The sequence below is a fragment of the Anser anser genome (assembly GCF_964211835.1).
Source record: "Anser anser genome assembly, chromosome: 7".
Taxonomy (NCBI): Eukaryota; Metazoa; Chordata; class Aves; order Anseriformes; family Anatidae; genus Anser; species Anser anser.
In genome coordinates, this window is record NC_139727.1 from 28,803,368 (window position 1) to 28,815,812 (window position 12,445).

Genomic DNA, 12,445 nt, shown 5'->3' on the forward strand with positions numbered 1-12,445 from the left:
AAATATATTTCTGTTCATAAAATCCCTTTAAGAATTAGGACGAGGAATGTATTTCCTTTTAAATGCCACCTAGCAACAACCTCTTCAAAGGAAAAAGGAGCCAATAATTGGAATATCTCTGTCATTTCTACGGGTCCTCCTTACCACCGGGAAGGAGCACCCTTTGAAATCCCCGTGTGTTCTGCCTCCACGAGGCGGGGAGAGTAAATGCAGAAAATGCCCTGCATGCACTAACCATGGCTGAAATTCAGTCTCTTTGACAGAATTATACGCAGCCGCATCCTAGTTTTGCTGACCCTGGTCTTGATCCTGGTCCACACAGGTGGAACGGGAACCGCAGGATCCAAAGGTCACCACAGCCTCAGTTACTGGGGTAAGCCCGGCCTCTCTGCTTCAGCACAAGAGCAACCTCCCGAGATCTCCGAACAAACGCTGCTTCTCCTGCAGCCTGGGGAAAACCAGACGGAGCCAAGCTGGAGCGCACGCAGCCGAGCAGAAAAGCAGCCACTCAGCACCACCGACAAAATCCTGTTGCAAACCTGCTCGAGCCTTTCTCCTCAGCTTCCTGTTCCCCAGAGAAAAGACAGCGTTTGAAAGGGAAAAAAAAAAAAGCCAAAAAAAAAAAAAACCACAACACCGAACCGAACCGGAGAAGCAGACATAGCCACCTGGGATGCAGTTCATCGGCAGGAGCTCTACCTCCCCGCTGCAGCCTGCGAGCGGCCAGGAACGGGGGCGAGGACGGTCCCGGCCGGCGTTCGCTGGAGGTTACTCCCCGTCCTCCTGCATTGTGCAGCACGGCGAGGGAGGCTCCCGCCCGCGCTCCCCGGCCGGCCCCAGGTGCCTGGGCGGCGCTGCCATCGCCTCCCGTGCCCGAGGCCGCCGCCGCGCCCTTCCCACCGCCCTCCTGGCGCACGCGAGGCTGCAGCCGCCCTCGGCCGGGGCTCGCGCCCCCAAAACCTGCTTTGCTCCTTGCCGGGCCGGGGGGCAAAGCCCCAACATGCTCCCGCTGCCTCAGGGCCCGGGCAGGAGGAAGCCCCAGGGACCCCTTCCAGATGGTGCCGGGGCGTTTCTTCTCTCAGGGAGAAAGCACGGCTCTTCCTCAACAGCACCGTCTGGAGCTTCGCCTCCGCCAAGGAGAGGGGCAGCAGCGCCGTGGTTTCCTCCCTCGTAACAGCTCAGGTGCAAAATCAGGAGGAGAAAATAGCAACGAGGCCAAAATGCAGCAGCGGAGAGGAGCAGACCTTGCCTGCTCCGGCCCACCAGCTCCCTTCGCCTTCCCCTCGTGTGTCCCCAGGGAACCCCATCAGGTCATCGGGCCGGTGCCACCTCATCCAGCACACTGGCATCCTGCCCGGGGCCCCAAGATGTGGCCACCAAGCTCCTCTCGCAGCACGCACCCCAAAAAGCCTGTCCTCTGTCCTCACCCTAACCAGGGGAAGAGGAGAAGCCGAGTGGGAAAGCAGGGAAGTGAGAAGGTGCCTTTCTGGCAGCGGCTCCCCCGTGCCGGAGGCAGGGAGTGGAGGCAGGCCGGGTGATGCTCCTGCAGCTCCTGACCAGCGCGGGAGGGCGGCCTGCTCCCACCCGGCTGGGACATCAGGGACAGGACCCAGCTCCCCAGGGGTAAGGAAAATCGGGCAAGTCAAGCGGAAAGCCCAAGCCCCTCTCCCTCACAGGGATCCGCGGCCCAGTAGCCAGCGCAACGGGACGATTTCATGCCGGGCAGTGTTTTCCCCAAGGCCGTGCTTTGGAAGACACTGTGGGACAAGAGGAGCTGACATCCCTCTAGCTTCAGCTTTGTCTCCAGATGCCTCTTCTATTTAGTGCCAAAAGAAATAAAATAATGCAAGCCACGGAGTCTCAGGGTCAGCCACTGCAAAAGTGTTAATCCTGGGGTTGTGTTGCCCGGGCTCTGTCATTTGTGTTTGCCACTGTACTCTCCAGAAGCACAACAGACCAGTCTTGTCAGCTGAAGTTCCTTCATTAATTACCTCAAGATCCCTGGAACAAGGGAGGACAAATCCATAACTTGGAGCAAAGCTCCAAAGGTTGCCCTTCAGATACGGCAGCAGAAGAGGTGAGGGAGAAATCAGTGCCTTTGGCGTGGGCTCAGCCAACAGTCCCACTGTTACAGCCAGACAGTGCTTTTCATCTCTGCCTTTTTACAAATTGTCTTTGGTCTAAAACGGGTTTTTGTGGCAAATTTTATTCCAGCTCTTCCACAAACTCCTTTCTTCCTCCCTATCAAGAATCTCATATCGCCATCTTAGAAAATACGTCATGCTCTCTGGCCTCTCCACAAAGATCTTCTTATGTGGTTTTTTTCTGCCTCCTCTGCCCTGATGGAGACTTTTCCAACAGTAAAAGGGAAATCAGAGAGAAGACAGGAAGAACTGATAAGAAGATACAACGGGGAGAAGGGAATAAAAATGTGAATTTTTCCCTCTCAGTATGATAACAAAAAAAAAAAAGATCATGAAAAATTGAGGGTAGCAGGGTGTGTCTCAAGAAGTAAAATAAAACTACAAAATAGCCCACAGGACTGTAGAGTCCTTATTTGTGTAGGAGGGAAGAGGGGGGAAATATTTGAAGAAATAAACTGATAGAAAGGCAATACAAAAAAGGTGTCTGAAGGAAAGGAAAACTGCCCTTTCCTGCTGTGGCCTCTCCGTGGAGGGCAAGGCTCTGAACTCTGTTACACTTTTCTTGTTCCTGCAGGTAGAAGAGTTTCAGCACAGTCGAATAATAAAGCTTGATTACCCCAACAGGGAGGCAGCCTTGCCTAGTAAATTGCAGCAATACAACCACAGCAAAACAGCAGCAGTGAGCGCAAAGGGGGCTATCATCTGTGCGTAAAGCAAAAACCACAGCCAAAACGTACCAGGTCAGCGAAGCGGCGGGCAGCTGCCAGCACTCCGTCACGCCCAGGTGGGACGAAACCCGCAGCAAAATGCTTCCCAGGACCGAGGGGAATTGAAGGCCGTGCAGACAGTGGGAGGGAGAGACCTGCAGCAGGGAGCTGAACAGGGCGATGTTTCACCTTTTGCTTTCCACATAAATAAGGATCAGGCAGCATCAGCCCCGTTCCACACGAGGTAAGGTGAGACACAGCTATCGCTGTGCCCAAGGTAAAGGACCTCGAGGGGTCTCCAGGCGCTTGCTGCAGCTGCACGGCTGACCAGTGCTCCTTCTGTGCTGGGGTGATGGCTGAGCACTAGCCCTTTCCTGTGGGAAGGAGAAATGGGAGCTCCTTTTCGCCCGAGGAGACCATCTGCATGCCCTGTCTGCCACCTAGATCACCACGGATAGACCAGGAGGGTGTCTGTGAGGCTGTCCATCTCCCACTTTACACATCTTCCCTTCTCCAACTCCACGCTAGAAAGAGAATCAGCGTCCTGCATCCCCCAGCCCCTACTCTGACTGCTGCACAGAGTCAGGGAATAGGAAGGGAGGGACTGCGCTCCTACTTTGGGGCCCACGACCATTCCTCCCCTCTTCCTTTCCAGCCCGTTGCTGCAGCAGGAGATTCGGGTTTGGCCACCACGCTTCTGAACACCCACCACATCTGCACGGGGTGCTGCGGCTCCACCACCCTACAAGCGACCTGTCAGCCAGACCCAGGCACACCCTGTGCTTCGGCAAAGCGACCTTAATTCCCCAAGCTCGGAGCACGCCTTTATTTCAGGACAGCACCACGGCATTGCTGACCTGCTGGAGTGCTGGTACCCAGCAGCCACGGGCTGGTGTGTGTCAGCTTTCTAAAACAGACCCGATGGAGGGAAGCCACCAAAGCTTGCAAGCTGCATGGGTGAGCCCAGGGCACTCAGCACCTGGCAGTCGCTCCAACTTGGCTGAATCAGGCCAACAACAAGCAAGCAAGATCATAACATCTTCACAACAGTAAGATTTAAGCACAAACATCTGCCCTGCTGTTTTTTAATTAAGACAGTTTATAGCTAGGTATTTGTTTCAGCAATCCACAGCACCGGCAGCAGAAATGCCACGCATACTCTAATTACGGCAGCTAGTTTATTTAACAGAATTTGACATTGTTTGACATTTAGCTGAGTCACCTTGTTGCTGGATAAAGCAACAAGGGCTTTTCAGCAATTCGACGAGAAAGAGGCAGAGATTCGGTATCAAAAGTAGAACGTATATCACAGATATTTTAAATTAAATACAGATGAGGTCTATTCTCTTCTGGCAGCTCCTCTCTTTCGGACACTAAGTCAGCCCAAATGTTTTCCAGATATAACTCTTCCCTCAAGGACACACAGCAATACCATCTCCCTCGTGTTCTCGGAGGGTGGGAAGTGTTATAATGGGCATATGGGATGTATCTCATCCCCTGCAAATATCACCCACCCATGTACCGGGATATCCATCACCAAGAACTGCGGGCAGACCGAGCATCAGCGACCTGCAGTCAGCCAACGTTTTTTTTAAGACAAAGTAAAAGAAATTGGCCAGTGGCAGTCAATAGAGGAGGAAGAACCGTTACCTGCAGAAAGAGGTTTTCCTACAGCACCTCACCTAAAGTCATTTCAACACCTGCACAGTGCCTTTTTAGGGATCTCAAAATGTTTAGCAGCAAGAAAGGCAGGCAAGCAGTACCCATCTGCACTGTACAGACATTTCACAAAGTGACTCATCTACAAGTTTGCTGGTGGCACAGCTGAAAATAGAGCCTGACCTTGGGCTCCTCTCATTCCAGGTTGGAAATTGAGGGCAACACCACCTCCCCCTGGCTGCAAAGGATCTGCAGGAGAGCTGCAGAAAGCAATCCCTGATCCCCGGGGCTGCTTTCCAGAAGGCCCGTGGAGGCTGCCAGGCTGCCGTGCTGCCCTACTGTGGCTCCAAGGCTTGCGTCACGTATTTGTGCTGCTGGTTTCCAAGCCCCTGCTCCCTGCTAGCCCCGGAGCTGTGCTCGCCACACATCTGGAGTAGATGTTCTGCCTGCAAACAGTGTCAGGGACTGTGGCACACTCCTGGAGAGGACTAAGCCTTCCCATCCTAGCTTGTCTTTACAAACCTTTGGGGAAGAGTCGGGATCTCCTTTTTACGGTTAAAGGCAGAATAGACCTTTTAATAGGCTGAAAATACTCCATTTATCTTAACACTCAGTGCAGTTAGCCAAACTTGAAGCCAACAGCCAGAATCGTGCAGTCAGACAATAGGAAGCTGGCCTGAGCCAGCATTTCCAAGAGCACGCTGAGGTCTGGCTCAACGCGCTGTGCCATCCCTGCAATCGCTGCTGGAAGCGTGTGCAGTTACCCCGAGGAGAGGATATCTATCATGTCTAGCCCCTCTCTGAAAGCTGTCAGAGGGACAGCAGCTCAGGCCAAAGAGACATTTCTTTAACTTTGTGGACAGTATTGCAGAAATCCCTGTTTGCGTTTAATCTTCTCCCAGTTCCCTTTATATCTCAGTAGCAACACTAACTATTCATCCCTTACTATGCAATGTGTCTGCAGAGGCATGGCACCCAGAAACGAACACAATGGGGTCTCTGGTCTCCAGAGGCTTCCCAGCCCAGGCTCAGGCCATGTAGTTGCAACCAGTGGGGACAGCCCCCCGGATGCTATTGAATCCCGTTGTGCAGCAGTGCGTGAGCCAGCCTGAACCTGCACAGCTGATGTAAGATCCCCTGGGAGCCCTAAAGACCATATCAGGTACTGTAGGAGGAAGTGGAGACCTGATATCACAGGCAGCATGTACGAGCTCCCAGGGAAAAGGCACGTGTAAGACCAGCCACAAAAAGCACTAGAGACAGTGGCTGTGCAGCCCCAGGTGCTCTCACCCATCTTGTTTAGGCCTTTTGCCATAGCATTACCTGGCAGAAAAGGGATGATTCTTTGCTTGGGATCTTTCTGGCCTCCTTCGATAGGGAACTTGTCCAGAAGCTGCATCTGCAAAGGAAACAGAAGAAACGTCTTAGGGGGAAAGCAGAGACTGGCTGCTTAGGGACAGAGGATTTCTTGGCCTGCGTATGGTTTGAAAGAGGATTAGCAAAGCAAAGCAACTGCAGGAATCCCTCTGCCCAGTTGCAGAGGAGACTGTACATGAAGATACGATACTGCTCACTCCAAGAAAGGGAGGGCAAGTTTCTGGCAGCGCACAGGAGCTGGGATGGGGCCCGGGCAGACATCTGAGCCCGGCCTTGCCACACTTCTAAAATTAGGTTCTCATCCTTCATCACAAATGTGCCTTGTCTCTACTGCACAGTCTGCCCGGGTTGGTAGAGACAGTTTTTACCTGTCCCTATGACAGACCACCTGCCTAGCTAAAAGTGCTGTTCAAGCAACCAGATGAGAGGCTATTTAACAAACTCCCCTATGTGTCTGCTTGCTGGCAAGGCGCTGCCCACTGCCCTGGCCCATTAGGAGCATTCCTCTTTTCCCAGGGAGAAACAGAAGGGTGCCAAGCACCCTTGAGCACGTGGTTATGGAGCACCTGAGCCAGCGTTTTCTTAAAACCTCAAAAAGCTACCTTCCAGCGATCCCACTCGCCCATTCCCCCATTCCCAGCAGACCGGGAGAGACGTCTTTCAGCCCACAGCCTGCGGGCCCTGCAGCCCCTGAGGAAGGAAGCCAAGCCCTCCTGCTACCTGGCCTCGCAAGACCCCTGTCTTCTCACCTGAACTCCATCCACGCACCACCCAAAACAAACACCTAAGCTGGCAGCGAAATCTAACTGGGGGGGCTCTTCAGCCAGCACTGAACTGAAGCAGCGCTGTGTGTGCAACAGCAAGGCCGTTTGAGCTAACCACCTTTCAGCTACCTCAATCGATTTCCTTTAAGAAATATATTTTTCTTTTGCTATAACAGGAAAAAAACAGACTCTTTTTTTTTTTTTTACTGTTTTTGTTTTAAGCACACAGAGCCCTTCTCCTCTTCCACCGCACACAACATCCCCGGCCTTTTCCCCATATGTAACGGCAAACCAAAGATCAAGAGGAAACTCGGGAGCAGAGGGAACATCTGTGCAGGAGAAAAACTTAAAAGATCCCACATGTTTCCCCATCAGGGAGTCAGCCTGGTAAATAAATAGACCGTAGCTTTGCGGATTGTTCGCTAACTCACTTTTCTACCTACAGAGACACAATTTTTATTGAAAACGGGAAATTTTGTTTTCTTGGAGATGGAGCTCTGGGTGTCTGAGGACAGCCACGGGCAGGAGTTTTGTTCAAAGAAGGGAAAGGGGAGGGGGAAAAGCCCCACTGATTCACTTGAAACTTCCCTGCTCCTACACTTTCAGCCAGGATTCTCACTTTACTACACAGTGACTTATTCAGGCTGGAACCAATACAGTCAAATTCTCATGGTTATTCTTGGAGTTAGATTAGCTTGGCTAATACAAGCCTTGTCAACCACATCAAGAGCGTCGCAATGTGTACAACAGCTCTATTTATCTAAAGGGTGGATATCAGCAAAATAGATACAACAAGCTACAGCTGGAAGAGTTTGGCTAAACTTTCCTAGACGACACTGCCCCAGCTCTCGCTTCCGCTGGGAGGGCCTGGATGGCAGAGAGCTGGGGGTGGCACAGGGTCTCCAGAGGCCGTCGGTACGATTTATGGGGCCACAGCCTGTCCCAAGGGTGAAATCCCCTGCAAGTGCAGCAGATTTCTCACCTTCTTTGATATATCAGGCAATATCCCAATGGGCAACACACAAAACTAAAGGCAAGGAGTGAAGCTGCTGCTCCTCGAGGAGACTGTGTGAGGTTGGGCACCTATGGAGGAGAGGGACAGTCCCCCTAGAAGCCTCTAGCCCCAGATGATGCCCGCTGCTGGCTTGTGGATGAGCCCCTGGACCAGTCATTTGAGCGAGAGAAGTGGGGCAGTGCTGGGCACCTGGGCACAAGTGTCAGGATGGAACTAGCAGCTGAATCTCTGGCGTGACATAGGGAACTCAACAGAGATCCTACAAAGGATCTGTGCAAGGACATAACTGCAGGCCAGCAGTAATGCCCCGGCCTCTGTACCCAGCTGTTCTCATCAGTGCCTAATAAAGCACTCCCAGCACGACTATGTCTGTGTGAATGAGCATTAATGACACGGAAAACCTGCAACACAGACTGGAAGGCAGTGAGTGCTCATCAGCTCTGCAGGGCAGGAAACCCTTCGGGATGTCAAAGCAAAACAAAAAGAAGCACAGACCCTTCCTCGGCACTTCCCTGATGAGTTCTGCTACGCAAAAGCAGTGCAAATTAGATCTAAAGTCCTAAACAAGCAGGATCCTGTACCTTTACACCCATGGACAAGGACAAGCAGAAGACAAGGAGAGATGGGCTTGGGGGGCGGGGGGGGAACAGCAACAGGCCTGAATGAAACATCTCGAACCTGCCAGAGGTGATGGGGCACCCTAAGCCAAAGCCCATCTCTAGTCAGAAGAGATGCTACCAGTGGAGACAAATGGAGCGGCCCAAAATGCAGGGAGCTACGGGCTGCACCACAGAAGCTCCTCCTGGTAGTCGCAGCACTTTCCCCTGTGGATAATTAACAGCAGAAGACCAATAAAGAGATTTTCGGTTCACTTAGATGTCTGCAGAGCATCCAAAAGTTGAAAACTCTTTAGTGTGTGACAAATGGTTTTTTCATGAAAGGAAATCATTATGTTTCTTGCAAATATACATATAACTGGTAAAAAATATCCTTCACTTATTGCCCCTGGCTATTCTGTTCAGACATGGCAGTCTCCACAAACTGTTTGAGACACAACATTCAAGTTAGGGACAAGCTTCACTGCATGAAGAAGTCACCTCCTGTTGCCTAGAGTAAAACCATCCCGGCGGAAAGGAAAGGAAAGGAAAGGAAAGGAAAGGAAAGGAAAGGAAAGGAAAGGAAAGGAAAGGAAAGGAAAGGAAAGGAAAGGAAAGGAAAGGAAAGGAAAGGAAAGGAAAGGAAAGGAAAGGAAAGGAAAGGAAAGGAAAGGAAAGGAAAGGAAAGGAAAGGAAAGGAAAGGAAAGGAAAGGAGGGCAGTCTGGATGTGGAGGCTTCCCAAAGGATGGAGTTCGGGCAGACAAGAAAACCAAGTGGCCAATGCATTTTCAGCAAATCTGCAGGAGCTCACGCTCATTTTTTCTGCTTACGAACACTCGCACATAAATCCCACCACGGGCTCCGATGGCATGACCAGTGGGATGAGCAGAAAGAAATTGTCAGCGTGTCACCGTGGCACGGGGTGGGGGATCCGTTTGGGAACAGGGCGGGTATATGGAAACCGGGAAATGGGCTTCCCACCCAGACAGGCAACACGTCTGGAGGCAGGCTGAACAAACACGCCCCATTCCTGCTTCTGGCACAACAGATGTGTGTCCACAAGTAATTCGCCACCAAAACCACCTCCCCAGGCTTTGTGTCCCCAGATTACTCTGGGTTTGCCAACAGCTTTCCTACGTAAGTCCTCCACAGAGTCCTGCCCTGGGCTCTGAGCAGCTTTGTTCTCGCTTCTGCACTAAGCTCCTTTAGAAGACCTGCTACAAACCTTGTGGCCCACATTAGGACTTTCTTACTCACAGTGGTCAGTAAATGATAATGTAATTAATCAAAATAAAAACCAAGGGAATTACTCGTGTGAGGTGCTGCTCGTTAAGATGGGCGCAGTCTCAGAGCACTGTCCTACTCCGCTCCTTACTACCTGCACATAGCTGTGAGATCACAGGACTGGCAAGGATGGAAGAGGAAAAGGATTTCAGTGGTATCACCTCTAATAATAACTGGCCTCTTTTTTGAAGTCCCAGCTCCTGGAGGCGGGCAGTTGTTTGAGAATCAGCATCCACTGTTAAAAAACAACCAAAAACCACTCTCGCTTTTACAATTCAAAAGATAAACTTGCAACCATCATCCAAATTCATCCTTAAAGGCCACGAAAATGAAAGACAAATAGCACAGTCTCGACACTTTCGGTATAAACGTAGGGAGCTCTGGAAGCTGCCTCGCACATTTACGTCGCATGGGAAATGAGGGAGAGGCCGCCAGCGAGGCTGTTAATTCCTTTTCATCTCTTCTGCTTCAGACCACCTCTACCTAAGAAGGTGAATATGCAGCGAAGAAAGAGATGCTCCTGCAAATAAGGGTCGGATTTGGCTCAGCAGTCACCTGCTGATGGCATCTGTGATCACATCACATCAGTTCTGCTGTGAAAATCAGATTCAGCTCCCCGTGCCTTGGGATGGTACCACCTGATTAAAAATCAAACAAAGAAAAACAAGCATCCTTTGAGATGATCCTCATCTGAAGATGAGAAGCCAGGCAGTTTCCTGGTAATTATTTACTTACTGCCTTTTATTTACCGTGGTTAAACTTTCACAAAACAACATTTCCTTCTCTTTTACATGTAAGGACTAAAAGCACCTGAGACGAAGGGCTGACTTGTCTTTTTCAAGAGATCAGACTTTTACTCTGCTGCAAGCCAACCAGTGAGGGGAAGACGAACATAAACTGCTTAATGGCCTGATCCTGCAGCATTTGGCAGTGGGAATTCGTTCCTGATTTGGTCTCGAGGTTTTGGAAGCGTGTGACCAAATCTAACTCTCTGAAACTAACCCATCGACGGTACCTGATCACCGTTTATGCCTTACTCTGTGGACTGAAGCTGGAGTTTCCTGCTGGGCTGTTAATTCCTGCCTTTCCTTCCCTGCAGCAGTTTTAACTCTCCCCCAGTTACAAGAGTGAAGTTCTCCACACCTCTTAAAATGAGCAAATTAGGACACCCACGGAACCTCTTATCAGAGCGCATATCTCGCTGGTTCCTTTCAAGTGGATGTAAGTTTGCCTTGTGCACAGATAAAATCAAAGTCCCCCAGGAGGTCAGTGCTGCAATCACAGGAGATTTATTTTAACAAACAGAGACCCTGAGAATGACTTTCATCCAAACCCATTACTTTGGCGGGCGAAACAACATCCAGAGCTGCAAACGGATGCAGGACTCCGACCTTTTGCAGAGAGAGACACTTTCTGCAGTGTCTGATTTACTCTCGTCCCAGCAAAATAGCCAGTTGGTGAAAAGCAAATCATGACCATGAGACTGAGAACAGCGTATTTCTGGCAAGGTGCCCCCAGAAACTCCAGCAAGTTTGCCACCTTACACTCCGTCACTCGAGAGGTCCCAAGGCTACAACTCTTCCTACACCAAATGCAAAGAGGCTTCTCTCTTCCCAAGCTTCTCTCTTCCCAAGTGCTCATCAGAAAATGTGCTTTTCATTAAAAAAGAGGCAAGCCAAGAATAGCATGAGCCTAGCCACTGCTGGATGTGAAAAGTACATGAGGATGAAAGGTAAAGTGCACGAGGAGAGGTAGGCATCAGGCACAGAGGGGGAGCTCCCGGTGATCCCTTCTCGTGTGGCTCATCTGAGCTCAGTCAGAGTCCCAAGAAGCAACGAGGAGCTAAAGGCAGCTCATGGGGCAGAGGAGAGAAGGCATCCGTACAAGTGTGGTGTTGTGTGCGCCCTTCTGCGAGAAGGCTGCAAAAGAAACTGATAAAAAAGCAGTGCTGCTGCCAGGGATCTACAATAGGAGATAATGAAACTCACACCCTCACCAGGAGGGGTTTAGAGCATCCGCCACTCAAAAAAGCTTGAAAGAACCTGATGTGGCTAATGAAAGCTTAGATGAGAAGGGGAGGTAAGATATCAGAATAGAAAATGTTATTAATTAAACCCGGAGAAGCAGCAGCAATTTCCTTTCCTTCTGAAGATGAAAACCAGCTGCGTTGCTTGCTGACATGACCAACGGTTACAGCATCGTCAGCTACATTCTGAGTTACACACGGTGGGATTTGCAGGGAAGGGCGAAGCCAGAATCAGGTTGAATCCTGCCATCTGCCAGAGCTTTCCCATGGATAAAGCTCTCTGTGGCTCTGCCTCTGCTTTTGCAGCTGCAAAATGGGAGAGATCTCAGGAAGGTGATGTGAGATCTAATCAAGAGCCACCAAACGCTCTGAGCCTGATTCAGCAGAGCAAGAGTCAGAGGCCAAATTTAAAGGAATTGCACTTCAAAATCAGCAGGACAGAAGCAAATGGAAGAAGTATTATCAGTGGCTTTCAGAAATGCTTATCCTCCCACTTGTGGGCTTGTCCATCTGCAGCATACTGCAAATCCCGGTTAACCAGAGCATCCAGGGTGGTCTTTCACTTAAGGAAGACGGTTAGCCCCCAGTTCCAGCAAATGGCTCTCACCCTGCTCAGTACCACAGCAACATTTCAGTGGATTTCTGCCTCTGTCAGCAGGTGAAAACAAGCCTGAGTGTTGATGACATGAGAGCCAGTCACCCCAGGTTCACCTCGTATCAGCGTGCTCAGAGAAGATCGCCTCCTCACCATTTGGATTTCAGGGCAGCTCTTCTGCTAGAGCTCGTCGGTGGAGCATCCGTGACACAAGCGGGAAGGCCTGGCTTACCCCAGCTCAGGGCACGTCTGCTGGGATCAGGGACAGGAGCACGAG

General features: G+C 50.8%; 1 protein-coding gene across 3 annotated transcripts in view; it reads right to left on the reverse strand.

Annotated features, from left to right (window-relative positions):
- Nucleotides 1-12,445, reverse strand: part of SH3PXD2A (SH3 and PX domains 2A) — a 251,243-nt gene that overhangs the window by 175,950 nt on the left and 62,848 nt on the right. For all 3 annotated transcript variants that reach the window (XM_083845064.1, XM_083845062.1, XM_083845063.1), the window contains exon 3: nt 5,834-5,909. In XM_083845064.1, the coding sequence (XP_083701190.1) occupies nt 5,834-5,909 (76 nt within the window). The remainder of the gene's footprint in view (nt 1-5,833; nt 5,910-12,445) is intronic.